At 49.1% G+C, this 26,867-nt stretch overlaps 1 protein-coding gene across 1 annotated transcript; it reads left to right on the forward strand.

The window, feature by feature from the left end:
* The first annotated feature begins 479 nt into the window (after positions 1-479).
* Positions 480-25,899, forward strand: RPRD2 (regulation of nuclear pre-mRNA domain containing 2). The gene is made up of 11 exons (XM_026120476.2): positions 480-845; positions 10,044-10,173; positions 12,207-12,307; positions 13,668-13,745; positions 15,129-15,181; positions 15,991-16,117; positions 17,263-17,438; positions 18,246-18,531; positions 18,909-19,184; positions 19,472-19,675; positions 20,466-25,899. The coding sequence occupies exons 1-11, from the start codon at positions 638-640 to the stop codon at positions 23,198-23,200; spliced, it is 4,374 nt and encodes a 1,457-aa protein (XP_025976261.2). The 5' UTR covers positions 480-637; the 3' UTR covers positions 23,201-25,899.
* The last annotated feature ends 968 nt before the right edge of the window (positions 25,900-26,867 follow it).

A 26,867-nucleotide genomic window follows, 5' to 3' on the forward strand; every position in this document is an offset into this window, starting at 1 on the left:
GCCAGCGCCGCCGCCGCGCAAGGGCTGCCGGGACCCCCGCGGCGCCCCCCTCCGCCCTGGCCCCGCTCCGCGCATGCGGGCTGCGCCGCGCGGGTGGGAGGGGGGAGGGCGCATGCGCAGAGCGCCCCGTGGCGGGGGCGCCGCGCCTGCGCGCTGGCCACAAGGCGGGTCGGCGCATGCTCCGGAGCGCGGGGCGCGCGTGCGCTGCGCGGGGCGGGGGGAGGGGGCGGCGCCGGCGGCGCGTGCGCGGTGCCGCCCCTGGGGCTGTTGTGAGGGAGCCTCGTACAAAATGGCGGCGGGGGGGCGGGCTCTGCGCGCCGGGAGGGCCGGCGGGTAACCGGCCGTTGGCGCAGCCCGGGCGGGCGGGACGAGGCTGCCCGCGGCCGCTTGAAGCCCTCCCGGCGGCGGGAGGGGGGAGAAGAGGAGGGGAGGAGGAGGGGGGGCGGGCGCGCTCCCGCTGCCTCACCCCGGCGGCTGCGCGCGCGCGCACCGGGAGGAGGGGGGGGGCCGCGCGTTCCCCCCGCGCGCCCCCGCCGCCGCGTGCCCGCGCCCCCCCGCCTCGGGTGGAGGGGGCGGGGGGGGGGGGAGGGCGCCGTCCGCGCTCCCGCGGCGCCGCCTGGGCGAGCAGGGCAGGAAGATGGCGGCCGGCGGCGGCGGCAGCGGCAAGGCCTCCTCGTCGGCGGCGTCGTCGTCCTCGGCGGGCGCCCTGGAGGCCTCGCTCGACAGGAAGTTCCAGGCGGTCACCAACACCATGGAGTCCATCCAGGGGCTGTCGTCGTGGTGCCTGGAGAACAAGCGGCACCACAGCACCATCGTCTACCACTGGATGAAGTGGCTGCGGCGCTGTGAGTGCGGGCCCGGGCCCCGGGGGGGGGGGGGCGGCGCGGCCCCCTCCTTCCCCTCACGCTGCTTCCCCCCCTCACGGGCTTGGGGAGCGGGGAGGGGGGGTCCGGCCTCCTGCACCCGCGGGCTCCCCCTGCGCGTCCCCGGCCCCCTCGGGGGGCCCCCTTTGTGCCCACGGCTGCTTTGCAAAACCCCCTAAAAAACCCCCAAAACCCCTGTGTTTTGCCCCGTGTTGACGCGGGCCGTGCAACCTGTGCGGTGCGGGGCTGCGCGCTCGCCAGCATCGCCCTTTGGGCAGCCGCTGCAGGGCGGTCGGGGGGGTTTTGCCCGTGTTACGTGCACCAGCAAAAGGTGTTTGGGTCTGGATTGCGTGGAGAAGTTTGGTGGAGGAATTCCCAGTTTTGGCGTAAAAGAAAAAAACCCGTTTCTTCCCGTCCGATTCCTTTTCCTTGATTCACGGTGGTGGTACGAGTGAGCGGTATAATCAGAAATACAGAAACGCATCCTATCTAACCTCTTGCACGCTGCCTGCGTCTCGAAGAAGGGGTATTTCCCCACGTGAAGAGCTTGCTTTCTGTTCTCAGAATATTCTTGGAAACGTGGAGTTGGAGCAAATTTCCTGCGTCCTTGTGTTTTGACGGGTGCCATGCCGTCCTGCTTCTGCTTTTCAGCGCCGGCTGTTTTGTTTGGGTGATTTGTGCGGCAGGTTGTCAGAAAGAAGGGTACGGTTTGAAACAGGTGGAAATATGTAACGTTTACGGTCACGAGCATTGTCTTGCGGTTTGCCAAAGTCCAGGGCTGGCTGTGAAACTCGGCAGGGAATTTGTGGGGTGCTGTGGGAAGAAGGGGGTGCAGTTACCTGTCTGTGCCGGGGTTTCGAACCTCACCTTTAGGCAGTGAATTGAAGCCTGAGGTTCTCTGGGGCGTGATTACACGGAAGTCTTTTGGCATCACACAGCTTCTGGGCAGGTTTTCTGCTTAGCATCGTCTTTTAATGCTTAAAAAAACTGTCTGACGTTGTTGCACCTGAATGGAAGCACCCTCAGCCTCCCAAGCACTTGCCTGAGTTATTTTAGTACGTTACTTTGAGAAGTGGGGGGAAAAGATGTCTTAAGCATGATATCAGCTCTGATTTGGGATCAGGGAGCATCACTGTCCTGTTCCGCAGGAAAAAGTGTGTTTTAGGCACAAACAGGAGGAAAAGTATTGGATGCTAAAGCTCGGATTGGGTGAACTTTAGCAGCAGACGCGGCGGTGACCTGAGAGTGGGAAAGTTAATGTTTTCACAAGTCTCAATAAGGCCGAATTATCTTTACTGTCATGCTGATGTATGAGGGCTTTGCGTGCCATTGTTGGAGCTAAAGTAAGCTTTGTCGTAAGGCAAAGATAATATTCCGAAGTGTCATTCCAGTTTGTACTGAATCTTTTGTAAAGTTTGGGACAGTTTGTTTTACGTATAGAGGCAGGCCTGCGCAGTGCTGAGAGCCCTCTTTCCCCCTTGACTTGCAATGTATGAGGCCCTCAGCGGGAATAAAGCAGACCTGGAGCGTCAGGTAGGGGCCGGCCTGATACCGCGTTATCCAGGGAGTTATCTCCTCGTCTGTAAGTGTTATGACCGTAGATCCTCATCGGTTGTGGTCATGGATTTGGATTCCTGGGATTTATCTGGAGATGAGACACTGCGAGTCGTCGTCGCTGCTTCAGCTCAGTGACCTGTTTGCATCTTAGCAAAACATAACTTATTTTGGGGGAGGTGGCGTTAGAAGCTGAGGTTTTGACGCTGAACGCGGAAAAAGACCCAGATTGTGAGAGAGATTTGCTGTGGGCAGCCCAAATGGAAGGGGACAACTATAAAGCTAAGCCTTTTCTGTGCTCCCGGCTCTTCTGTTTTGATAACGCTTGGTAACCAACATTAAACAGCCTGTTTCAAATGTCAGCGTTAAAGGGTGCAATTAAACTTTATTCCAAGATACCGTTGAGCTCGGATGTCTATTACAAGTCACCAGAGCGTTAGTTTTCTTCTGTTGCTCTGATTAGAGGAAAAATCACATAAAATTCAATAAAATTTTGATTTTTTTACCATGTCAGTGCAGTGAGTGATTGTATCTAAGAGAATAATGTAAGAACCAGAGTATTTGTTTCCAAGAAATAGCTCTTTGTGGGCTGTAGTGACCCGCTCGTAGTCAGTCCGTCCTTTACTGCTGTCCTCGCGCTCTTCTCCTGGAAATCCCGTTCCCTTTTCGTCCAAGTGAGCTTCTCCAAGCTGCGCCGTTCCTCAGGGGCTCCACAGGACTCTGTCCTTGGTCCTCTTTTCTCTTGCAATCCTTGAGTAATAAATAAAAAATTCAGCTCCCATCTCCGTAGTAAGGACTTGCAGGGCTGCTTTGCCTCCAGACTTGGTGGCTCTTGCCATAGCTGGAATTTCAGCCCTTCTTTGGAGCATCTTTGTGAACGTCTTGCTCTAGGTCAGGCTCACTGTGACTAAAGCGTCCGTAACTGCAGGCATGGTCCTCATCTCGGACTTGAACCTCGCTCTTAGCTCTGTGCCTAAATCTCACGTATTTATCTTCTACGGAGCTGCTGTCCTGCTCCTTGGAAGAGCTGAAATTCTCCCCCGCACTCTTGCCGTTCCTCCATGACTGCGACGTTTGTCTTTCTGGTCCCGACGTGTGTTTCTGCTGTGTCCGTGCAGGGTAGCTTCCACAAGTCGTTTCTCCAGCACGTTGCTTTGCCATTGCCCTTCCTTCTCTCTTGTATCCCTCCATTAGTTCTTCCCTCCTTCTCAAGTTCATCGAACGTAATATAGCTGTTTTCACGCTCAGGGCCCTTGATGCTCTATTTCTGTGCTGTCGGCTCTTGTTCGCTGCTGAAGCGTTGACTCCTGCCTTTGATCACGTTGTACCGGGCTGCACCTTTTATTTCCTACGGTTTCGTATGAGCACTTCCAAGGATTTCTTTGTGCCCTCACACTCTGGAGGGTTTCTCATCAGCACCTGCCAACCGCCCCATTTTCTTTCAAGTTCCTCCTCAAACTCTTTATCTGGGGTGTCTGGAAAGAAACCTTGACGGCAGCTGTGATGCCGGTGTGCCACGACCCCTGTTTGTGTTGTTATTTCCTGTTTATGTGATTTTTCTCCCTGCCTTTTCGTCTCGCAGTGCACTTTATTCTCTGCCCCGAAGACCTTACAGTCGCTTTGCATTTCCCATTAGCAGTTAGTCCGGTCTTAGCCTAGGGCAAGAGCTCGTGCCCAGTTCAGTAGTAATAATAAGTATATTAATAAGTATAATAAGTATATAAGTATAGCTTGCTTTTGTTTTCTTCAGCTTTTAAATGGTTTTAACTCCAGAGACTCTAAGACTATGTAGCAGCTGCCATTTTCAGAGCGCTTCTCGCAAAGGATAGATTTAATAAGATAAGAAGGACTCTGTATCACAGAGCTTTTCACCGAGTTTGTATGAGATTAAGATGAAAGTGTGTGTGTTTAATTGCTGGGAGAAGTGTGTTTATATCCGTTAGATATGCATCTCCATTAAACGAAGAAGTGTGAGGAAGTTAAGTAGGGCAGTTTCCACGTGCACTGAAATTATCTACTGAAATTATGCTGGCGTTACACTGAGGGGGGTATTGCAGGAGGTTTTGCATTTAAAAAAAAATAAGTCAAGTGTGTGGAGAAAAAAATTGGCCTTTTTATTCTTCCATAAATGAGAATAGCCTTTGTGCTGGCCTTTGAGACAGAAGATAATTGATTTTCCTGCCTCGGGTCACACGCTGGGCTCAGGCAGGAATTTGGTCAAACGCTTGCAGTCTTGCAGCTCCCTCGCCCGCACGAATCGGTCAGGTCCGTCTTCCTCCGCGGGCGCTTGAGGTGAAATTTCTTTCATTTTGCTGTGGGTATTTTCCCTTGTGCCAGTGCATTTTACTGCATCTTCATGGATTTTTTTCTTCGCTTCACTCCTATGCACTTGCTTTAGCTGATGCAAACCTGGCCGGTTCCGTGTTAGAGGTATGTAGCTACTGGAACAAAGAATTTGGTGCTTTCGAAGAAATTAGCACCAGCATTTCCACATGTTGCCATTGGCATGGGCATTCGATTTTCACAGTTCAAGGTTTGTTCTAAACGTGTGACTTTTAACGACTCCGGTCATTTATCTACGTGAAGGCCAAGAGTTTTATGAAATAAATGTTTTCTTAGCGGTCAGACATAATGTTGTAATAACTCCACCTCTGAAAAGTTACTATTAGGAACCAATATTATAAAGTGCTTTCTCGCAGGAGGATCATCTCTTTGCTGCGTTCGCTCAAATAACTTTTAAATACAGGTTAAATTTAAGCACGTAGCAAGCTACGTTTACCTCCTCGAGATGTGTTGGTCCAAGCAGGTAACATAACTGTTCTGAAATTGTGGAGGTGTAGCTAAACAAAATAAAATGGAAAAAAAATCCCACCCACCTGACAAAAGGGGGGTATGAGCAGCAATATAACTTCCTGCTCTTGTATATGTTTCCTCTCCGGTTAAGTCGAAGCGGTCTAATAGGGTAATTAAGGAGCCGTTGATCCATTGATTTATGCAGCATGTGCGTCGCCTTCAGACACGGCCAATTGCATAATGCAATTGCAGCTCAATTGTATAATGTGTCTTGGGTGCCAAAGGCATTTCGTTTTCTCTTTTAATGCCGCGTTCTCGTAACTAGCGGTTATAACTGTTATACAGCATGTTGCTCTACGTTCATTTTAGCGTGGATTTTTTCCTGTTGTGTAATTTGCCATTAAAAACATAAGCTCTGGGTTGCGGCGGGCGTTAATTCCACCTCGGCTCCGGTCAGAGTTCAGCGTTGTAGCAACCGTTGGGGAGTTGAGACGCGAGGTGTTAGCGTTGCGCGGTGCGTTTGACACGTCCGGCGTGCTCGCAGGTATCTTGAAGTTGGTTCTGAGGTGCTTTCTGCTTCATTTGAAGGCCGTGTGTATAAACTTTTGATTTAAACAACTCATAGTATCTTCAAGATCTATTTTGCGTTAGGTAATAAGATCTGAAATTAGATCTGATAGTGAATAATGTAACTGAAATAACAAGTTACTCAGTGACCAATTAGCAACGGAGTACACGGTTTTAATTAAATCGTAGGAAACCTTTTTCTGATGGAATGACTGATATATTATTAAAGCTGAATTTTTTTGCAGCGCTTGCTCTGAATCACTTCCATTGCTTTATTACGGTTTCTGTTCAGAAATCAGCTGAGCGCCGATGCGGCTCTGAGGTTAGATCTCCAGATTTCCAGAAAAAGGGACGAACCCAAGGGTGTCGGAGAAGGCGGTATGGCGTAGCCGACAGAGCGCCCTGACTCTGCTTTTCTCTTAGTTCAACCCCGTCTGAGCATTTCTGAAAAACAAAACCCGATCTGCTTTGTAAGTGCCTCTGAGACGAGGTAATAAATAATTGCTTCTGTTAACAAACTTTAGATCTGTCGTGTTTGTTACTGTTAAAGTTTATAATGAAACATTTGAGTTTAAACTTCTTGAGCATCTCGGCTGCAATAGTAATACTGAAGCAAATACCCAGCCTCGGGCGAACGAAGAGGAATACCTGCAGCAGTCATAGCTAGGAAATGCTTGAGGAAGAAATGCCCGGTTCGAATGAAGACTTCCCTGGTAATTAGGGTTGCAGCAGCTATAGAACAGCCCTGACTCGGGCCTCGCACCTTCTGCCGCAGTGCTCCGTGGCCTTCGTGGCAGGGACAGCAGGGAGACGGGCTGCGTTTCGCTGCTGCCGGCCTGCTTTGGGGAAGCAGCAGCCTAAACGTCGCTGGGCTGCTGTCCTGTGGGCCTGCCCTTTCCGCTCTGCGCGTCGCCGGCTCTGCTGCGGACGCTGTAGTCTTTAAGGCTGGAATATGCGACTGCCAGTCTGTAGTGATGTTCGGGTGCTGAGATTAAAAGAGTCGGTGCTCCCTGCAAGGGCTTTCAGAGGTTTTCCGCGGAGGCCGCTGGCTTCGAGGCTTCTGCGCGGAGCGGCTTTGAAAGGTGCGCGACCTGGCTAAGCCCCTAAGTTTATCCTCGGCTTTGCTTTCCTGGAACAACAGCGGGAAGACATTGCCTTCATTAGGAGGCAGGTATGACATGTTTTTTCTGAACAAATGTCTTGCTAAAAGCTTGTTTGCTCTTGGTATGTCAGTATAGTGCAGTGTGTAGTTCGTATGGTCAGTGTCTGTGGCATGAACTTCTAACGTGAGCTCACCGCGTGCAGTTTTCCCCCCTAATGCCAGGCCTCCTGCACTAGGTGGGTGTCTCGGTGCCTCATAACGCGTACGCAGGAGCATAGGGGCTGGTGGAGCTGGGCTCGCTTGCTTAGCGCCGTTTTCTCCTTGTGATCAGGGCCCTTTCACCGAAAAAGCGTATTGCAATCCTCGGTGGAAGCCGTGCGTGGAGAGGGGTCCCGGGAGGCAGTGGCAGTTTGTGCCTGGTTCGACACGGGCAGGTTTTCCACGCCGCGAGCCTACCGTGCCGTTCAGCAGTGGCACTTGCCTGCGTTATGATGAGGCTTTGGGGGTAACAGCGTTCAATACACCACAAATGCACTAATCCTGCACTTCTGTGGCTACGTCCATCCTTTTCTGCTGATGTGGGTGCCAGAAACAAAAACACCCCTTGAAAGAAACGTGGTGGGTGGCCCCGACCCTCTGCTGTTTGTCAGCAAGAAACCTTAAAAAACAAAAGCATGTTAAATAATTAGTTTTTAATAAAAGTGTGAGAGTTTATTTTTGTTGGCCACAAAATAATCATGTAGTGTTTGCATGAGATTTTTCCTTAGGTGTAATCTACGACATGAGTGAGTTTTGTGAAAATTGGGGCTTTCTTTCTGGTTGGCTTTGGGCAGAAGGAAAGCGCAGAGCTCCTGGAAAGGGCCAGCAGGTATACGCAGAGATTGAATTGTTGCTGCGGGTTTTTTATTTTGTGTTGTGGATTTGGGTTTTTTGGTGATAAATTGTAAATGCAGGAATTAGGTTAAATGTGTGTACCAGCCTCCTTGGTATTACAAGACTTTCAAGATGGAAACCTGAAGGTTTGAAGAATCGAGAGGAAGAGATTAGGCTGGTTACAAAGCGCCTTGGGCAAAATCGGAACAGCCGAAAGATGAAGATGGATAGGAATTACGAAGAACGAAGGAAAGCGGTGCGCAGGAGCGTGGTGGTGTTCCGGTCCCCAAACAGCACTGCTGGGCGTTGTGAGTGACGTACAGCGGTCCCCGTGCCTTGTGCACGCTCGGAGGTGTTCACGCCTGAAAACAAGGGAAGGTTGACCAGGAGCTCGGCAAAGACACCGTGATTTGTAAGCGCAAAGGGCACGATAAGCGCCATTGCGAGCCTGGGGCTCCTGCCAGAAATACCCAGCGCGATGGGCAAAGCAGTATATGTGCGATTCAGTGACTTCAGCAAAGCGTCGGACCGACTCGATCGCAGATTCTTCGGGATTGTAAAGAGCCATAGGAATTTGCAGACAAAAACCTCTGATTAATAATGCAGCTACGGTGCAGCTGGAAGGGGGTATAACGCACGGAGAAAGTCAAGTCTGATAGAGCTCGTGGGAACGTGAAACAGAACGGTAACTTGTCGCCCTTCCTATATTCAGATCCTCACGTTGCGTGGTTAAATTAAGTGAAGAAGTTAGTTAGCGTAAGGGTTGGATTACTTTGCTATGGACATTGTTATTGGGTGATTTAAGAAAAGGTTTGATGAAAGAGTTGAATTTGGAGCTGAACGTAAGCAAGACAAAGATGAATTTGGTTTTGGGTGTTTGGGGTGAGACAGCTGTACTGCGGCGTTGCTGCCCGGGTACCTAAAGGCAGGAAATCTGGGTGCTGAGATTCTTGCCAGAACAGCCAGAATAGGGGCGGCCTTTTGCAGAAATGAGTATCTGGGGTGAACAGACTGGGCTCCGAGGTCCTTTGTGCGCTGCACAAAAGCTCCCGTCTCACTTGCGTTGAACCGATTCAGAAACAGCCGTTCGAGCAGCTTTTTTGAAGAACGCGCAGCATGTTGAGCGATGGTGCTGCTGAAGAGCTTCAGTTCTGTTCAGGCGTTCGGCTAACAAGCAGGTGCATTAAAATTACCGAAATACGGCTAACCCTGACGTTACCGAGCGTGGTCCCTGCGGTTCGGCTCTGCGTTCGTGGCAGCCTCGCACGGCGAAGGGCTCGCCGGCGTATTGGGTGGATGCGGTGGATGTCGCGGTACCGAAGACAAAGCGGCCCCTCGCAGCGGTCGCACACTGCTGGGGACGGGAGAGGTGATGGCGTCGAGGCACGGTGATCTGTGTGGCGGTTCTAACGGTAGCACTTTTCACGGGTTAATTGGTTTCTTTAGGAGCCGTTTAAGCTAAAACGAAAAATGTCATTCCTGTTCTGTATAATACATGTTGGCCAGGCAGTTCCAGATGTTATGTGGCTGGTTAGACTTCCCCGATGATAAAGCTGCAAACCTTAGAGACCGTTTTAAACCATTACAGTGAAGAAATGGGAATTTATACTTGATTATTCTTAGCAAATACGAATAAATGGTCTCTAAATTATTAAATAGAGAAATTAGACGGAGTTGATGGCCAAACAACGCAAGGTCAGTGCGCGCTCAGGAGCTTCAAAGCCCGTATATTGGATCTATACTCTGGAGCAAATGTTTAATTTTTCCTCTCTGTGCAGAAGGTTGTGCCGTGTTGTGTTTGACCTCTTATCATCGGCTGATGGGACTGATCTTTCTGGTTTTGCAGCTCCTTTTGTGGCGCAGATATCGTAGAACAGCACAGGGTCAATGACTCCTTGCTCTGTGTTTTCTATGCCCGAGCCGGAGTAGAGGCTTGATGTTGCTAGGAACAACATTTACTTTTTGAGACGATCTGGAAATGATTTATAAATTGAAGTTGCACAGCATAGGCAGAGGTAACTGTTGGTATCACGTTTGTCACTGTGGATATGAACGCAGAGAGGCAAAGCGAGCGCAGTGCAGTTCTGGGCAAGCCTGTGGCAAGCGAGCGCATGGGATTTGCCGTTCTTCCTTTCTACTTCCCAGTTTTTACCCTTGGTCTTGTCATTGGATGCGCCGTTCTCAAAAATGCTGGGGAGGGGATCAAGCAGGCACTTAAAAACATGCTAGAAATGCTGCTGACGTTACTTCTTTTACTTTATGATGAATCTGAATTTTCTTTTTGTCTCCAGCTGCCTTTCCTCATCGATTGAATCTTTTTTACTTGGCCAATGATGTCATACAGAACTGCAAGAGAAAAAATGCAATTGTATTTCGTGATACGTTTGCAGAAGTGCTTCCCGAAGCAGCTTCGTTAGTGAAGTAAGTAACTGCCTTTGAAGGTTTAATGCCTCAAAAAATGTGAATTTACACTCCATTGCTCTTACACCTCAAATTTTCTAGAAATATTAGGGAAATTTCAAGGTGTTTTTTCTATTGTGTTCATTAACTCTATTTTAAATATATAGTCTAGTTTTAAATGTGTTAATTCATACACATGTGTGTACTCGTGTTTATAAAGAACTGTCTTGCTTCACATGGCCATTTGATGCATTAAAATGTTTACTGACTGACGTAAAACGCTGGTTTGGAGATGCTAACAGCTGTGTCAATTTGAGGTTTCCTGCAAGGAGTATTTTAGAGTGGGTATACACTTGGCTTTTAATGCGGGGGTGAGAGGCTTCATTTGAGTAAAACTTAAAATCATGCTGCTGTGCTGCACACAGTAGGGTCCCTTGCTGGCCTGTGCTTTGGTCGGTGAGTCTTCTCCTGGCCGGGTGGCTCTTAGGGGGTGAGACACGGCAGAAATCCGAAGTAATAATAGTAATGTCCTATTGCTGTTTTGGATCTCTTTGGAACAGAGTTGAAATTTCAAGTGGCAGATGGTTAAACATAGCATGATGTGGGGAAAAGGTTCAAGTTTGACTGCTCATTATCTTATAGCTAAATGTAGCTTGCCAGAAGAGAAAGTTGAAACACTATTAATAGATACCAGCAATAATGAGGAGGGAGAAAAATTTCCAGGAGTATTAGCTACCAAAGGAAAAGAGAAGGAAAAACTACTAGAAGAATTGCATGTATTGGTTCCTGTGATATCCAGGGCAAGTTTTGATGCTTACAGAGTCCACTCCTCTTCCAAATTTTGGTATGGAGGAAAGTAAGATTACATGGGTAAATCTTTTATGAGCTTGCTGCTTTGATCTTCAGGTGTTTGTATGTGAACGTGGTTCGTATGACAGAGCATCTGAACGTCTGAGGGTAGGATACAACCCGTTTACACCGAGCTTTGAGACACAGCGGTGCTAACTGCCACGCGGTTTCCGTAGGGAACGGCAGTAGTAGCTCGTATTTCCAATTAGAGAGTTTTGCATCCTCTAGGGTAGTTGCTTCTGATTCTTAGCGGGGCTCGGGCTCGTATGCCGCCCTTGGGGGTTTTATCGTTTTAATGCTAACACCTATATGTACAAACTCTAATTAAGGTTACTTTGCAGAGAGAGCTCTTTCTTTCAGGGATTAGCAGAGCAGCGACTAGTTCCGGTTACTCACTTTTTTCCTCTGCTGTCTGAAGAGCTGTTTATTCAGCCTGCCACCTTTATGTTGACTCAGGTGTCTAGGGAAAGTATACATTGAGAGTGCTTGTTTATAGATGTTTTATTTGTTGTTTTTTTCCTTGAAAAAAATACCTAGGCAAGTTATGCTCTTTATTTTGAAAATCAAGCTTTCTTTTTTTTCCCCTTGCTTCAAAGGTTCTTACGGAGGGCGCTGCATAATTTCCAAAGGTGGTAGGCACAGAAGACGTGTGTGATTCAAGAATAATGGGAGAGCTTGTCATCTTAAGGGAAGCTCAACACCATTGATAATCTATTATACAGTCATTCTTGTCTGAAGTAATTAGTCTTCTCTGTGAACAGAGTAACTTTTCTTTTTTCCCCTGGAATAATCACTTTTGTTCCAGGGCATCGATACAGACAGCTGCTTTGGAAGAGTAACAGTTATTTTTCCCATAAAGAAAGGCTTCAAAGAAATCCTATTGCTGTTACTACCACTCTCATACCTTCTAATTTTACCCCGAAGGGCGTGCCTGTGGCCCTGATTTGTTATGACACTGGCGTGTGGTTGCGTGTGCATGTGTGTAACTGCAGCCGAACGGGCTGCTGCCTTGATTTTGGTAGCAGTCCTTGCAGTAGAATTGAAGGCTTCCTCTGGACAGATAACTTCCCAGCCTTAAAGGTCTTTTAAGGTCTATTAACATTTTAAGCACAGAGTTATTTGCATTGTTATCCATTCTGGAATCATGAGAAATTATACTGTGTGGGGGAAAAACAACAAAAAAAATGTTCTTTTTTTTTTTCCAGGGATCCATCAGTTTCTAAATCTATAGAGAGAATCTTTAAAATCTGGGAAGACAGAAATGTGTACCCGGAAGAAACCATTTTGGCACTAAAAGAAGCTCTAAGTAAGTAATTTACCCTTTGCATATCTTAATGTACAAACTAATGTGTTAGCTTATAACCTTACTAACCTTTAATCAGGGTAAAGGAAATATTCTGGAATCACAGAGTAAAATGCGTATCTGTTTTTTCTGTATTTGCACGGAAATTTAAAGGTAGTAAGGTGTTATAGTGAGTGAGCATCACTGAATTTGTGTCATATTTCTTGTACCTTTCTAAAGACAACTCTGCATCCTTTAATGGGAGCTGAAATTGTTCCAGCTGAGAATAAATTGAAAATTAAGTTATCTTGACCCCAGAACTTCTGATGATTGTGCCTTGATAGAGGACTTGTGTCCTTGGCTCTTCCCTGTGAGTTTGAGTGCCCTAAAGCTCCAGCGGAGTCTCAATTGTAATGGTGGGGTAAAGAATTGGCTGTGAAGAAAAAAGGAGGCTTTATTCCTTCCTATTGTGTTTTAGTAATAAGTCGTGTATTTTAACTAATAACATTTGTCGTATAAGAAATAGTCTGGAAGGAAAGCTAGAGGATGAAGTAACCTGTACGTCCTCGAATACTCGTTAAAAGAGCTCTGCTTAAAAACAGAAATCTGGAAGCACGCGTAGTCAGTCAAAGCCAGAAATCAACCGATACGCAAATACTTAATTTGAAGGAAATCAGCTCATGTTTCTGCTTTTGCTGGTTACATCATTAACAGCTAACGGAGCTTCAGGAAATCCTTACAGGTGGTTTTGAGAGACATTCATAGTCATCACAGGAGAAATACGGTATCTTGGACCCAGTTTTTTGGCTTATGAAAAGGCTTTAGTTGAGCATTGCATGTTAGTAAAGTTTATACATATGTTCTGAGATGTCTAACTCCTGTAGTTGAAAAAAATATGTATTTCAGGTACTCGTAAATTAGATATTGTGGCGATTTTCATGACTTGCATTACTCAACTGTTGAATGCTAATTTCCTAAACATAGAACATGGCTAAATAAAAAGCCTGCTTAAAGAACCAAGCAGCGTAGTTTTATTTTTAGGTGCACTGTGTTTTGCCTTTTTACTTTGGTCGTAGATTGCTACTCATTTATCCAGAAGCTTATTGAGCAGATTGTTTCTATTACTGTGATTTTTTTTTTGAACTGTCGTAGTGTAAAGACGAACAGAAACTTGATTTAAAAATGGAAGACCATCCCGCAGGTTGCTGTATTCCTGAGTAAACTTAGGTTCTCTTGGGCATTCAGCAGCTCATCTAAGGAAGTTGGTCTAGGTGTTTTAAAACAAATTTCTGTTAACTTTTTACCATGCAACCATATGGCACCAAAACCAGATTCTTAAAGGAATCCCATAATGCCAGACTGCAAAAAATGAAATGTTTTCCAGGTACCACTTTCAAATCTCAGAAGCAGCTGAAAGAAACTCTGAACAAACAACCGAATAAGCCGTGGAAGAAATCTCAAAGTAAGGAAACAATGTGAACTCTCTGAAACTAATATAAAAATTGCCTTCTTGAGGAAGAGAAGAAAGGCTAGTCCAAAACTGGCAAAGTACCTGGACTAAAATATGAGCCAGCATGCATCTTCCAGGCTTGTAAAGCTCCTTACAGAATAACATGTAAAGCACCAAGGAGTTGTTGCTAGAGAACCACTTTTTAAAGGAATGAAGTATGGAGAGAGAGAGAGAGGAAAAAAAAAACCTTTTATGAGAGCAGAGGTTTTGAACAGTAGAGAAAAGATCTGGTGGAACCTCTTGGAAACTGGCATTAGGATATTCAAAGCTGGAGAGAAGACAGACAGAACCATATGCAGTGGCATCAGTAAAGCATGGTGACATTACCTTCATGCTCAGGAATACATCTTCACCAGCAAACTAGAGGATAGGATAAAGGAAAACTGGAAACTGGCAGTGCAGATAATGAACTTTTCAACCCAACATTACCAGAAATGCAGTCTAGCTGGAAATGCGTTTATAACATACCAGTCTTTATTCCTGTGGTAGTTATTATACGCTAAAGCCTTGAATGGTCACTAAAGCAAGATGGTGGAACGTTAGATGTAAGATGTGGCATACACCCGTCTGTACGCGTGCCGAGATCAGAAGGTTAACGAGAGAGGCCACGGGCTTGGAAGCTCTTATTGCTTGGCTAACATCGCGAAGCAAAAATACCGAGCAAAAGTGTATTATATTCAGCATGGATGAAGGATTTAGCATTCACTTCTTATCAGATGGTTCTCCTGTTTTGTCCAGAAACACATGGATTTAGTATCTCACAATACTGTGGTTCACTTTTCCCCCCCTCTGTTAATAAGACGTCAGAATAGAGGTATAAGAGAATTTTTAAGGTTGGGAGCTCAGTTAGGCCTAGTAAGTAGCAAAGGGAGGCCACATCCCAAGGAGAAACCGAGCTGTGTGTCAGCGCTGTGGCTGGCATTCAGGAAAGAATATGACCTTCCTTTTAGAGAGGGATAAGCTGTCGCTTGCCAAGGCTGTTAGATCAACCTTTGCAGGGACTTGTCTTCCCAACAGTAGAGCTGGAAAAGGTATGTGCAAGTAAATTTTCTTGGCACATTAAAAAGAAAAAGCTGTAATAGAATTTGACCTCAATCACAGACAACCTAGCTGTGTGTGAATGTGTCCTGTGTAGCTAATGGAAAGCCAGAACATGGAGTGATATCTGTGTGAAGGGAAAAATGTAATGAATAACAGCCTGTGAGTTAAAATCTTACCTGTGGTGAAAATCAACCTGTGATGTTAAAATCTTTTTAATTAGAGCTGCCTTTTGTGACTTTTGATTAATATTTAATTCCTCATTTTTTTAAAACTTTTTTTTTTTTATTCCAACAGCATCTACAAACCCAAAAGCTGCTCTGAAGTCCAAGATTGTCGCTGAATTCAGAGTAAGTTTGCAAGTGGAAATACTCTGTTGCACTAACCTCTGTTCTTGGGCTGTAGCTTTTGTGTAGCCTATGTCCACCAGTAGCATAAGCCTGACTGGAAGCTCTAGTACTCAGTGTCTTTCTGTTCTTTGGTGTATACTGGCTGCTAGACATTTACGTTGCAAGTTTTGTTAGAGCCGCAACCCCTTCTGTGCACCGTTACGGACAAGGCGACAACTGAAAAGCATTCTGAGAGGCGTGGAGGTTCCCTTTGGAAGCACTGATTTGCGTTTGGAATAACCTGTTACAAGAGAGCAGTTTGCCTTCTCGAGAACAGAACGAAATACTTTTCGATACTCCTAAAAGGGTTTGCTGTTACGGTTGGTGCCAGCTGAGGTGTATTGTCAGATCACGTTAGTGAAGATGCAGCTTACAGTGGCTGAAGAATTGGTGGCAATAAAGTTCTTCTAAATTAGGTCCCCCGAGGTAATAACCTGTGTTATTGAAATGCATGCTTACTAGTAAAGGCAGTGATTTAAAAAAAAGAAAAAAGGGCCAGACCTGTCCCCACTCTCAACTATCATAGCTAAGCCAGGAGACCTTTAGAGCTATAGACCCTGTCTAAATTTGAATCAGCTAATCTGTTTCGCTTTAGGTTAAAAATCCAGAGATTGGTGTAGTTTATTTCTGCATTGGCTTCAATTCAGAAATGTTCTTGAAACAAAGTGTGCTGTTTGTCGCTGAAGTAGGTCTGTGATGTTAGCTTTGCAAAGCAGGGGATTCTCTTCCGTGGAATGTGATGAGGATGCTTTTCTTGTTTGATTTTTCAGCCACAGTCTCTCATTGATGAATTGCTATTATATAAGCGCTCGGAAGACCAGATAGAACTGAAAGAGAAGCAGCTTTCCACTATGAGAGTGGATGTATGCAGCACTGAAACACTTAAATGCTTAAAAGGTAAAGATAGTGTGTACTGTATATAGACTGACATAATTGAAGGAGGCGCAAATACATGTTTCAACAGTTGCAGAAACTCCTCAGTTCTGTTGAACCCGAGACCAGAAATCAGACAGACTTGCCTGGAGAATGCCAAAATTTCAAAATGCAGTTAAGAAGAAACAAACAGATGCCTGAAAATCTTTGTTAATTTGAACCTGTATGTAGAAACTAGCCTGGTACAAAGCTCTAACAGAGGATAAACGATCGAGATTTGTTAATTTTGTACCTTTTCAAACATGCTGTGGTGTATCATTAAAACATGCATACTTCTTAATGTGTTCAGTACCCTTTAAGTAATTTCAGATGTAATATTTTAAGTTATTTAAGAAATCCATTAATTGTTATAGTTTGAGAATGCTAACTGTGAACCTGATAGCAAGTAGTAGGTATTAGGAGTAAATCAGCTGAGTTTCATTGCCAGATGAACAGGAAATTTCATTGCAAAATCGCAAATAGCTCTAACTATACTTGATAATCCATGACTGCAGCCTTTGAAAATTGTCATTTAAAGTCATGGTTACCCTCAGATGTTTTCCCCAGCCAGTATGGTAATGATTAAAAATAAAACTTAGGGTATTTCTTCCCTTGCAAAATAAAAGTGTGCTCTCTGGGTAATTGAAAGAGTAAAATTCTGCACTTCTGTATCTTTAGCGATCTACATTTATTTATCGTTAATCGTTAATGACTAGTTGAAAACAGCATAGACTGCTAGCAACTTTGCCTCTTACAATGTCTTTTTTTTTTTTTGATATATTATTTCTCATGCAGTAGAACCTCTCGCACACACGAGAGAGGTGACGTGTGTGAATTTGCAATGCTGAGATCCTGAAATGGTTTCCCAGCCGTAGTATCGGTGTAACACCCTGTGTAGTGTGCAGCCTGTTCGGAGTGGTGTGTGAATGCTGCTCACGGCTACGCTTTGCATGCACAGGGCAGGGGGTCGTTGCTACTAGTCGATGAACGAATTAGTCCGGGGAGCGTACGGTGCAGCGTACGGTGTCTGTTGTCCGAATTTTCCAGTCGTTGCTGTTTAGGGGACACTTTTGAGACCTGATTTTTCTGCTTGGTGATAGCTCATTTGCATAATGTTAATCTCCTTTTAGACAAAACAGGAGGAAAGAAGTTCTCCAAGGAGTTTGAAGAAGCAAGTTCAAAGCTGGAAGAATTTGTAAATGGTTTAGACAAGCAAGTGAAAAATGGTCCCTCGCTAACTGAAGCTCTGGAGAATGCTGGTATATTTTACGAAGCACAGTATAAAGAAGTCAAGGTGGTAGCAAATGTAAGTGTGCTTTTCCTTAACAAGCATCTGCTGGGTACATCATTACTGCTGTGGGGCAATGATATGCTCCCAAATCAAAGCCTATTAAATTTTGGGGGCTGGGATTTGTATCATAAGCTTAGATATTCTGAAACGTCTGCTCTCACATAGATTGACGTTTGGCTATGCTTTGTTTTTCTAAGCATATTGGAGTCTAGAAAATACCTAATCTGTATATTCCCAAATGAAGAAGAAATTTTGTGTGATCGTTGTACAAATAGTTTAAAAAGAGAACAGAGATGAGATGTCAAGCAAGAAAACAAGGCGCTATAAAAATTAACGGGTCAAACTTGGTTCTGATCTTTTATTTTCATGCAATTTTGTAGTCTCTGCATTTTTAAAGGGGAGAAAAATTACAGCCTATCAAATCCTAAACTGGAAACCACACAGGTTGTGATAATACCGATATGCAATCTGGATTAACAAACTGAGAAACAATCTGTAAAGCATTATTAAAAAGAAAAAAAGGCAAAACAAACCAGGAACAAAAGCCAAACCAGTAGCCTGTTTGTTGGACAAGGTTCTTTTGTGAAAATTGTCTTAAGTCACTGGAAAAAGCTGTCATCCTCACCTTTTTTTGTTGTGGTCCTTGCTTTGCAAGTCAGACCGAAAAGCTTAGTTCTTGCTGCAAAGTTCTTACTGCAGGGCAAAGATAATTGGGAATTGAAGTGCTTTTCCAAAGATGTGCGCTACTCTTGTTATGGAAATAATTGGGGCATGTTATCTTCCTGTAGAAGATACTCAGTTATTATGTCCTTTCTTTGTTAGGCTTATAAAACATTTGCTAATAGAGTGAGCAATCTAAAGAAAAAGCTGGATCAATTGAAAGCAACGCTTCCCGATCCCGAAGAGTCTCCTGTCCCTTCTCCAAGCATGGATGCCCCGTCTCCAACGGGCTCCGAGTCCCCCTTCCAGGGAATGGGCGAGGAGGATAGCTCACGGTCTCCGGTTGTTGGAAGCCGCAAGACGGTGTCTCCAGAGCCTGTGACGGATAATCGGGATGTGGAGGACATGGAACTCTCGGATGTGGAAGATGATACGTCTAAAATTATTGGTACGTTCTGTGGTCGCAACAGGGAAACAGGATCATTGTTATGTAGGTACTATATCTAAACAAAATGGCCTTTATTAGCTTCGTTTGGGATGTAGAGCATGTGCAAAACCCTCGTTTGGGCTGTGGATGTCACACTCGGGTTTCATTCTCCTACACCAGTTCTCCGACCCAAGCAGGGAAGTCATGATCTGGTCGTGGTTATTCCCATCTCCCAGAGCGCTCATAAAATGCTTTTTACACAGCTAATGGGAATCAGTCTGTGCTTCCCTAAAGGGCTTAATGAGGATCGTGTTGAAAATCCTGTACCTCTTAATCCTAAATAATCTGGCAGGGATAGATTGACAGTTCCGGTTTTGTTCTCTCCCTCTCTGATGCAGTGGAAGAGAGGAAGGAGAAACAGGCTGCTCCAGCCTCGGCACCTGCGAAGGCTGAAAGTGTCCCCAAAGCGGTGCCGTCTACTGCTGCAATAGGTACAACTTCTGTGACGGTGACGACACCTGCCCAGACTCCCGTGACTCCTCCGACTCCGAAGGCGGTGAGCACGGCGCCAGTTCCGCCGTCGCCAGCGCTTGCTTTGCCGAATCTCGCCAACGTTGACCTGGCGAAGATCAGCTCCATTCTTAGCAGTTTAACTTCTGTTATGAAAAACACAGGTGAGTGCTGAAGAGTTACTTGCACAGGTGTTTGGTTTCGAAGAAGTAATAGTGCGGTTTTATTAGTTTTGTAACCTCTGAAAGCTAAATTGTCTCAAACTAAGCACGGGTGATTTATTAAAGATCTGGCTAAGTCTTTCTGATGTGCTAGACTGTCTTGCTTCGTGAGCCTCTCCTTGTTCAAAACTTACTGGAGCTCTGCTGCGGTTGTACCTGTTGAAAACGTGAGCCAAAAAAGCTTACGTTGACAGAGCAGCGTGTGTGAGCGGTGTACACTTCCATCCTAGGTGTCAGTCCCGCATCAAGACCGTCTCCGGGAACGCCGACAAGCCCGACGACTCTTACAGGCGGCTTGAAGACTCCTGTCATGGGGACTCCGTCTGCTCCTTCGAATCCTCTGGCAAATATTCTCTCCAAGGTTGAAATAACTCCGGAAAGTATTTTGTCTGCTCTCTCCAAAACCCAGACACAGACTGCACCAGCGTTGCAAGGTACTCGAGTGAATTTTGAGCAAACGGCTAGCTGCGTGTTTGACGGCAGTGTCAGTACTGAAACATTTTATTGGGCAGTCCCAAGGCAAAAATGAAGGGAGACAAACTCATGTGCTACATTTTTGGGGTACTGAGCAGTCAGTTTTTATCACTTTCCCGTACATCTTGATGTTTTTGAGGTAACCTGAGGGCATTTATCCAGGACCCCTGGCTCACGAGGACACCATCTTGGAATATCTTCTACTTGCTTCACTTTGACTCAAATTTTATCACTTGATAAGCAAATAGTGTTAATGTACCAGGCTGCTTTACTCCTTACTGTGTACGTTGAAGCCTGACATTTCGTGGAAGGATGCTGAACGTGGCAGGGGCCCAAGTGAGGTCTTTGTGGTGTCTTTATGCTTCTGAGAAACTTTTCTCTAGAGGCTGGAGCAGACTTTTCAGAGATGCTGTTCCTGTTGCTGTGATCGCGCACGTATGACCCTGGTTAACTTATGCCTTTTATACCTGATTACGAAGCCAGGATGGGTGTTACCTAATTAATGCAGGCGTATGTTGTGATTCTTAATTGTAGATTAATCTGAGGCTCTGGCAAAAGTTTGAACCTGTGTAGATGCAAATTAATATTTATATTAATGTGGCAAAATCTAGTCATTTTGCTGGCTAAAAGCATCAAATAGTTTTAAGGAGTAACACTGTAATACCAATACAAAAATCTTTCTCTTGACAGTGGTTTTAATTGTCTTGCCTCTTGTCAGAATGTCTGAATGCAGCATTTTTTTTTTTCCAGGTTTGTCCTCCTTGCTTCAGAGCGTCGCTGGAAATACAGTTCAGTCGAGCGAAACTGCGTCACAGAGCACTTCAGCCTCACCAGCCAACACGACTGTCCCTTGCATGAAGGGGAGGAATCTTCCTACCAATACTCAGCCCTTTATATCTAAAAGCTTTGGTTATTCTCCAAACTCATCTACTGCTGAGGTTTCTTCAACTTCAGTCAATAAGGCTCCCATCGGACATACCCCAGGGCTTTCAAGTTCTAGTTTTAAGCCACCGACAAATTCCCTGGGCTTTTCCAGTTCCCATCCTACCAGTCCTTCTTCCCTCCTACCGACAGAGACTTCAATGAGTCAATCCTCTGAAATTTCAAAGGCAAAGCTGGAATCGGAACCTCCCTCTCCGAGCCTGGAAATGAAGATACACAATTTCTTGAAGGGAAATCCCGGCTTCAGCGGTCTAAACTTGAATATTCCGATTTTAAGCAGCTTAGGGTCCAACATTGCAACGGAAAGTCACTCGTCTGACTTTCAGCGTGGTCCTACTAGCACTTCTATGGACAATGTGGATGGAACGCCGGTCCGCGACGAGCGAAGCGGGACGCCCACCCAGGACGAGATGATGGATAAGCCGACGTCGAGTAACGTCGACACCATCTCTCTGCTGTCCAAAATCATGAGCCCTGGCTCTTCGACTCCCAGTAGCACCAGATCCCCTCTTCAGAGCAGAGACGACGGCTATTCCCAAGAGCTGTCTAATTCCGTGCACACCTACCGGCCTTTCAGCCTGGGCAGAGATTCTCCAGCCAGCATGTACAAGCAGTCTGCGGATAGCATGGAAATACCCTCCTCTCTAATGGACTCCTCTCAGGAGAAGTTTTATCCGGACACGTCTTTTCAGGAGGACGAGGACTACCGCGACTTTGATTACTCTGGGCCGCCGCCGTCTGCCATGTTAAACCTAGAGAAGAAGCCCGCAAAGTCTATTTTGAAATCGAGTAAACTCTCCGAAGCTACGGAGTACCAGCCGGTTCTGTCTAGTTACAGTCAGAGGTCGCAGGAGTTCAGCGTGAAGTCGTCTTTCCCTCAGTCTATGAGGTCTATTCTCGATCAGAGCGAGAGCTGTGACCCGCTGTCGTCGTCTCCAGGGATGTACGGGAGTTACGGCCTCAGGGGGAACGACTCCACTTCGGATGGCTCCCCTTCGCCCAGCAAGAACGACGTCTTTTTCGCACCAGACTCCAATCATAACAACTTACCCAAATCCGTGGTGCACTCCGGCTTGGCGCAGAAGCAGTATCCAGACTCGCCCCATTCCCTCTCCCACAGGTCGCTTTTCTCTTCTCCAAACGCCCTCTCCAGCCCCGCGGGCAGAGCGGCCACGTCAAGCGTGGAGAAGTCCTTAGGCTCTTCCATTTCCGCCACGTCGACGATGGAGTTCAAGAACATGCTGAAGAACGCGTCCCGGAAGCCCTCCGAGGAGAAGCACTTCAGCCAGGTCTCCAAGGGCGGCTCCGGCGAGGGCGTCGGCTTGTCCAGCCACGGCCAGGCCGGGGTCCCCAAAGGCGAGCAGCAGCAGGAGGAGCATTACCGCATAGAAACCAGGGTGTCCTCGTCCTGCTTGGACTTGCCCGACAGCACCGAGGAGAAGGGAGCCCCGATCGAGACGCTGGGATACCACAACGCGTCCAGCCGGGGCATGCCGGGCGAGCCCATCCAGACCGTGGAGTCCATACGAGTCCTCGGGAAGGGGAGCAGAGGGCACGGGCGAGAGGCGAGCAGAGCGGGCTGGTTCGAGATCGGCAACACGGGCAGCGCTTTCGACAACGGGCCCTCGAGCGCCTCGGAGCTGCCCGGCATGGGCGGCGGCGGGGGCATCGCCGGCTTCCAGGCGCAGTACAAGGAGCACGTGCCGCCGTTTCCCGAGAGCGTGAACAATTTCCGAGCCAATAACTTCAGCCCCGCTTTCGAGCATCGCATCCCGCCTCCCATCGCGCCGCCTCCCCTGGAGCACGGGACTCCCTTCCCGAGGGATCAAGTCGGCGCGCCCGCCGGGCCCCCGGCCGCTCCGCCCAAGGATCACGGAGGCCTCTTCCCCAGGGATCACTCGGTTCCCCCGCACATGCCGCCCGTGGATCACGCTAACCCCTTCTCGAAAGAGACGCCGGCCGCGCTGCCGCTGCCGCACGGCGTGCCCCCTCCGCCCGCCGCGGAGCACGGCGGCGTCCCCTTCCCCGCGCCGCCCCCGCCGCCCGTCCCCGGGGAGCATCCCGGCGTCCCCTTCCCCGCGCAGCCGCCGCCGGCCGGGGAGCACGGCGCCGTGCCCTTCCCGGCCCCGGCCCTGCCCGTGGAGCACGGCGGCGGCGGCGGCGGCGGCTTCGCCAAGGAGCACGGCGGCCTGCACCAAGGGACGGTCAAGGAGCATTTCGGCGCGCACCCGGCGCCGCGGGAGCACCCGGCCCCCGCGCCCCTGGGCCGCGGCCGCGACGGCGCCGGCCTCGCCTCCCTGCCCCGGGAGCAGCTGGGGCCCTCGCGCGGCGTCGGCCCCGCGCACAGGGACGGTGGCGGCCGCGGCAGCGGCGGTGGCGGCGGTGGCGGCGTCATGATGAGGAACCCGCGGCCCGACTTCCGGCCCCGGGAGCCCTTCGTGAACAGGGACCCGTTTCACAGCCTCAAGAGGCCCCGGCCGCCCTTCGGCAGGGGCTCGCCCTTCTTCGCGCCAAAACGCCCCTTCTTCCCCCCCAGGTACTGAAGCAGACCCGTCTCTGGAGTGAAGGTATTTGGACGTTTTAGAGAGCAGTGCAGTAGCGCTTTCACTTGGGTTTTTTTGTTCTTTTCCTATTTTTTTTCCCCCTAACCAGCCCCCGTAACGTTTTTTTTCTAAATTAAATGTTCTGTACTTTCGGGTTGTTTATCTTCCAAGCCACCCGCTTGGCGTAAGAACTAGGAAGAGGGAAAAAAAAAATGTTTTAACGAAAAGAAATTTCCGAAGAGTATTGCTGTTGAAATAAAACTTCCAGTAGTAGTTTAAAAGAAGGAGAAAAAAGGAAAAAAAGATCGAACGCGCGATGTCGGGATGTCGTTTTAGCTGATTACCAAATTGCTTTGCCTCGCGAGTCCTCTGAACCCATGACAGATCTAAAAAAAAGGAGAAAAAAGAAGGTGGGGAAGGAACTCTGCTACTATTAAGGAAGAATTAAGGGTCCAAGCGTTTGCTCTGGTGATAGAAATATTAACCCTTCCTGTGCCTTTCTGTTTGGATTAACCAGTCACCGCCGGCACTGGCACCCGCACCGCTGGTCTCCCTGCGACGCCGTGGGCGATGCCGAGAGCGGAGGGGCAGGGCAGGGCGTCCGGTCCTCCGCCGCTTCCCACCGCTTCCGTCTGTCCAAAAAAAGCAAAAAAAAGGCAAAACTCCCTGCTCTCCGCGGCCGACGCTGTACAGTTCCCCCCCAGGACCCTTGAACTTTGCTGTTTGGTTTTGGAAACCGGGCTCGGGCGCGTGCGCGCTCCTCGGCTCCCCCCCGCTTTTCTGCCCCGAAAGACGAGGGAATAATTAATGAAGCGGCTTCGGGGCGAGCGGCTGCGCGGAGGTGGGTAGCGGCCCGGCCGCGGTGGCAACGCGCCGCTCGCAGCCCTTTTCTCTTTCTTGTCTCTTTGCCCTAGAGCTTCACCGCACTGGGGGGAAAAACAAAAAAAAAAAAAACCCACAAAAATCCTGTTTGTTTTTACCTGGGAACACTGTTGACTTTATATATGTGTATATACCTAATCACTTTTTAATCGCATCCTTTCCATCGTTTGAGACTCGCAGACTGAAAGAGGAGAGGGAGAAGCTGCATGCGGAGACGCCGCGACGCCGCCCGGCTCCCCCTCCGCGGCCGGGCGCTGGGGGCTTTTATATGAAGTTGGAATTTTACTTGATTTCTCTTTTTTTTTTTTTAGTTAGTAGAACACATCATTATATGTTTGATAAAGGTGTAGGGTAAATATCTATATAAAGATTACAACCTGAGAACGTGGCGGATGACTTCTTTGTCGCGTGTGCTGGGGCCGTGTTTATTTAATATATATGGACGTGTATCTGTGTACGCCAGGGAGCGAGCGAAGGTTGCGAGGGTAAACGTTGCTGGTTTTTTTCCCTTTTTTTCTGGTTTTTAACCCTTTTTGCGGGCAGCGGCGGCGGCGCGGCCTCCAGCAGATGTCAGTGCCGGCCGGCGGGGCCGCGGGCGGGCGGCCGGGGACTTTCCTGCCGCGTTGTGCAACCCGCGCGCGCGACTCACGCCAGCAGCATTCGGGCCGTTTCCTGGCGCCCGCGACCGCATCCGCTGCTCCCGCCCGGCCCCGCGGCTGCCGGCGAAACGCTCGGGAGAGGCGTGCGGAGCCCCGGGAAAGAGCAAGCGGAGGCTCCCGGGCGGCCGCTTCTCCCTGTCCCCGCGGGCCGCAGCGCTCGGCGTCCCCGGTGCCGGCTGCGTCTTCGCACCCGATGCCGGCGCTCGGTCCTGGGCCGGGAAACCCGAAAGGTTTCCTTGGCTCTTGTCCCGGAGCGGCGGGACGAGGCTCCCGGCGGCCTCCAGCCCGACACCGCGGCCTCCCCTTTCCAGGGGGGCCGAAACCCCGCGGAGGGTCCGGTGCCCCCGGGCCCGGTGCTTCCCTCCCATCCACGACTGTGAACGATCTTTGCTGCTGCTGCTGCTGCCGGGCGCGACGGTGTCGAAGCGAGGATGTGTCGCTGCGGGGCCGCGCCGAGCCGCCTCGAGAAGCCCAAGGACTTGACCGTAACCCAAACCCTACTGTAAAAAAAGGAATTAACGGCGAAAGCTCCATGTTTTTCTGTTTGAGAGGTTTTTTCATTCTGTTCCGTGCTGTTACTTTAAAGGCGACGTCGACGGTAACCGAAGACGCAACTGTACATATGTAAAAACGACAACTTATTTCTGGACATGAAGGCGTTTTTTCTCCCCCCCTTTCCCCCCCCCGGCCGTGTCTGTGATTTAAACCCCCTAACCCTGCTTTAACTTTTGTATTTCACCTCGTAAGGAGAAAAGCAAACAGGAAATAAACATGTATTTTTAAATAAAGCATGAAACGGTGTGGCTGGTGGAGGCGATGGCGATTTTCGGAGGCGGCGGCGCGGCCCCCGCACCCCCCTTCCCGATTTAGCAGCCCCCCGGCCCCGTCCCGCCTTGCAAAGCCCCTTCGGAGACTGTGAATAACCCTAATTTTATTATTTTTTAACTCCCGCAGAACAAGCGATCGCGTCCCGGAGCCGCCTCGAGCGTCAGCTGCGGTGCCGTTGTTGCAAAACTGCTGTAAATACCCGCGGCTTTCTTATTCCTTTTTTCCCCTTCCTTTTCGTGCCTGTTTGAGATGAACTGGATGTGTCGGGTTGCGGAGGGGGAACCGCAGAAACGTGTATTAACGCATTTAATAAAGCAGCTCCTTCTCGTGTTTTGACCCTCTTCTTTACCTGCCGCTGCCGTGCGAGCGCCCGGCGCAGAGACGCCGACCCCGGGGCCGACGTCGCGGCCCTTTTTTTTGGCTCTTTGTGCTGTTTTGGCTCTTTTCCCCCCGGTTCCATAGAAGCGGCGTGCGGAGGGCGGTGAAGTCATGGAAGGGCTTAGCCGCCCGGCTCCGGTCCAAGGCCGAGCTTAGGAGCAGCCCTGCCTGTGGCAGCGCCCGGCTGAGTCACGGCCAGGCCGAGCGGTGCCGGGTGGCTCCGGGGTCCCCTGGGAAAGGCGGCTCCCGAGGGCGCTCGGATCCCGGGAGCTCGGACCCTGCTCCCCTCGGCCCCTTCCTCCTCCTCCTCCTCCTCCTCGGGTGGCTGCGGGTTTTGCTCACCCGGTGCTTTCGGCCCCGAGCTTCGCGGCCGGCTCCCGCGGGAAAGGCGGGATCTCCCCATGGCTGGGAGCAAAACTGGTGTTTGTAGCAAAATCCTCTTATTGCCAGGCTTGGAGCGGCTGCAGAGCCTGATTTTCCATAGTTTTTCCCAACCCACGTTTAATGGCGCTGCCGAAATCCCCGCCCGCTTCGGTTGCCGGCCTGCAGCCCCGGGGCTGCGAATCCCGGGCCCCGCTCGCACCCCGGGCGCCGGCCCCGGCCCCTTCCCGTCCCCCCGAAACGCCGGAGCCGCTCGCTAAGGTCTCCCCCCTCCTTGTGTTTTCCCAGGCCGGAGCCACTCGAGCGGCGGCGGCGACGACGGGACCCTCCGGCCGGGCTCGGCTTCGGGGAGCCCCGGGAAACGGCCCGCAGGTAATTTGGTGGTTTTTCCCCCCGAAGCGGTTGTTCCCGCTCGGACAGCGAGTCGGAGGCGGTGGGAACGGCCCAGCCGGCCCCGCGGCACCAACCGGCCCGGCTTCGCTTGCGAAACGCCCGGAAAAGCCGCCGCGACGCCGGGAGGAGGAAGCGCGAAATTCCCG

The sequence above is a fragment of the Dromaius novaehollandiae genome, chromosome 29 (assembly GCF_036370855.1).
Source record: "Dromaius novaehollandiae isolate bDroNov1 chromosome 29, bDroNov1.hap1, whole genome shotgun sequence".
In the NCBI taxonomy this organism is placed as follows: Eukaryota; Metazoa; Chordata; class Aves; order Casuariiformes; family Dromaiidae; genus Dromaius; species Dromaius novaehollandiae.

Coding starts and splice junctions, on each gene's coding strand:
- RPRD2 (XM_026120476.2), top strand. CDS start 638: ATGGCGGCCGGCGGCGGCGGCAGCGGCAAGGCCTCCTCGTCGGCGGCG. Junction 10,174..12,206: donor GAAGCAGCTTCGTTAGTGAA/GTAAGTAACTGC, acceptor TTTTTTTTCCAG/GGATCCATCAGTTTCTAAAT. Junction 12,308..13,667: donor GGCACTAAAAGAAGCTCTAA/GTAAGTAATTTA, acceptor AATGTTTTCCAG/GTACCACTTTCAAATCTCAG.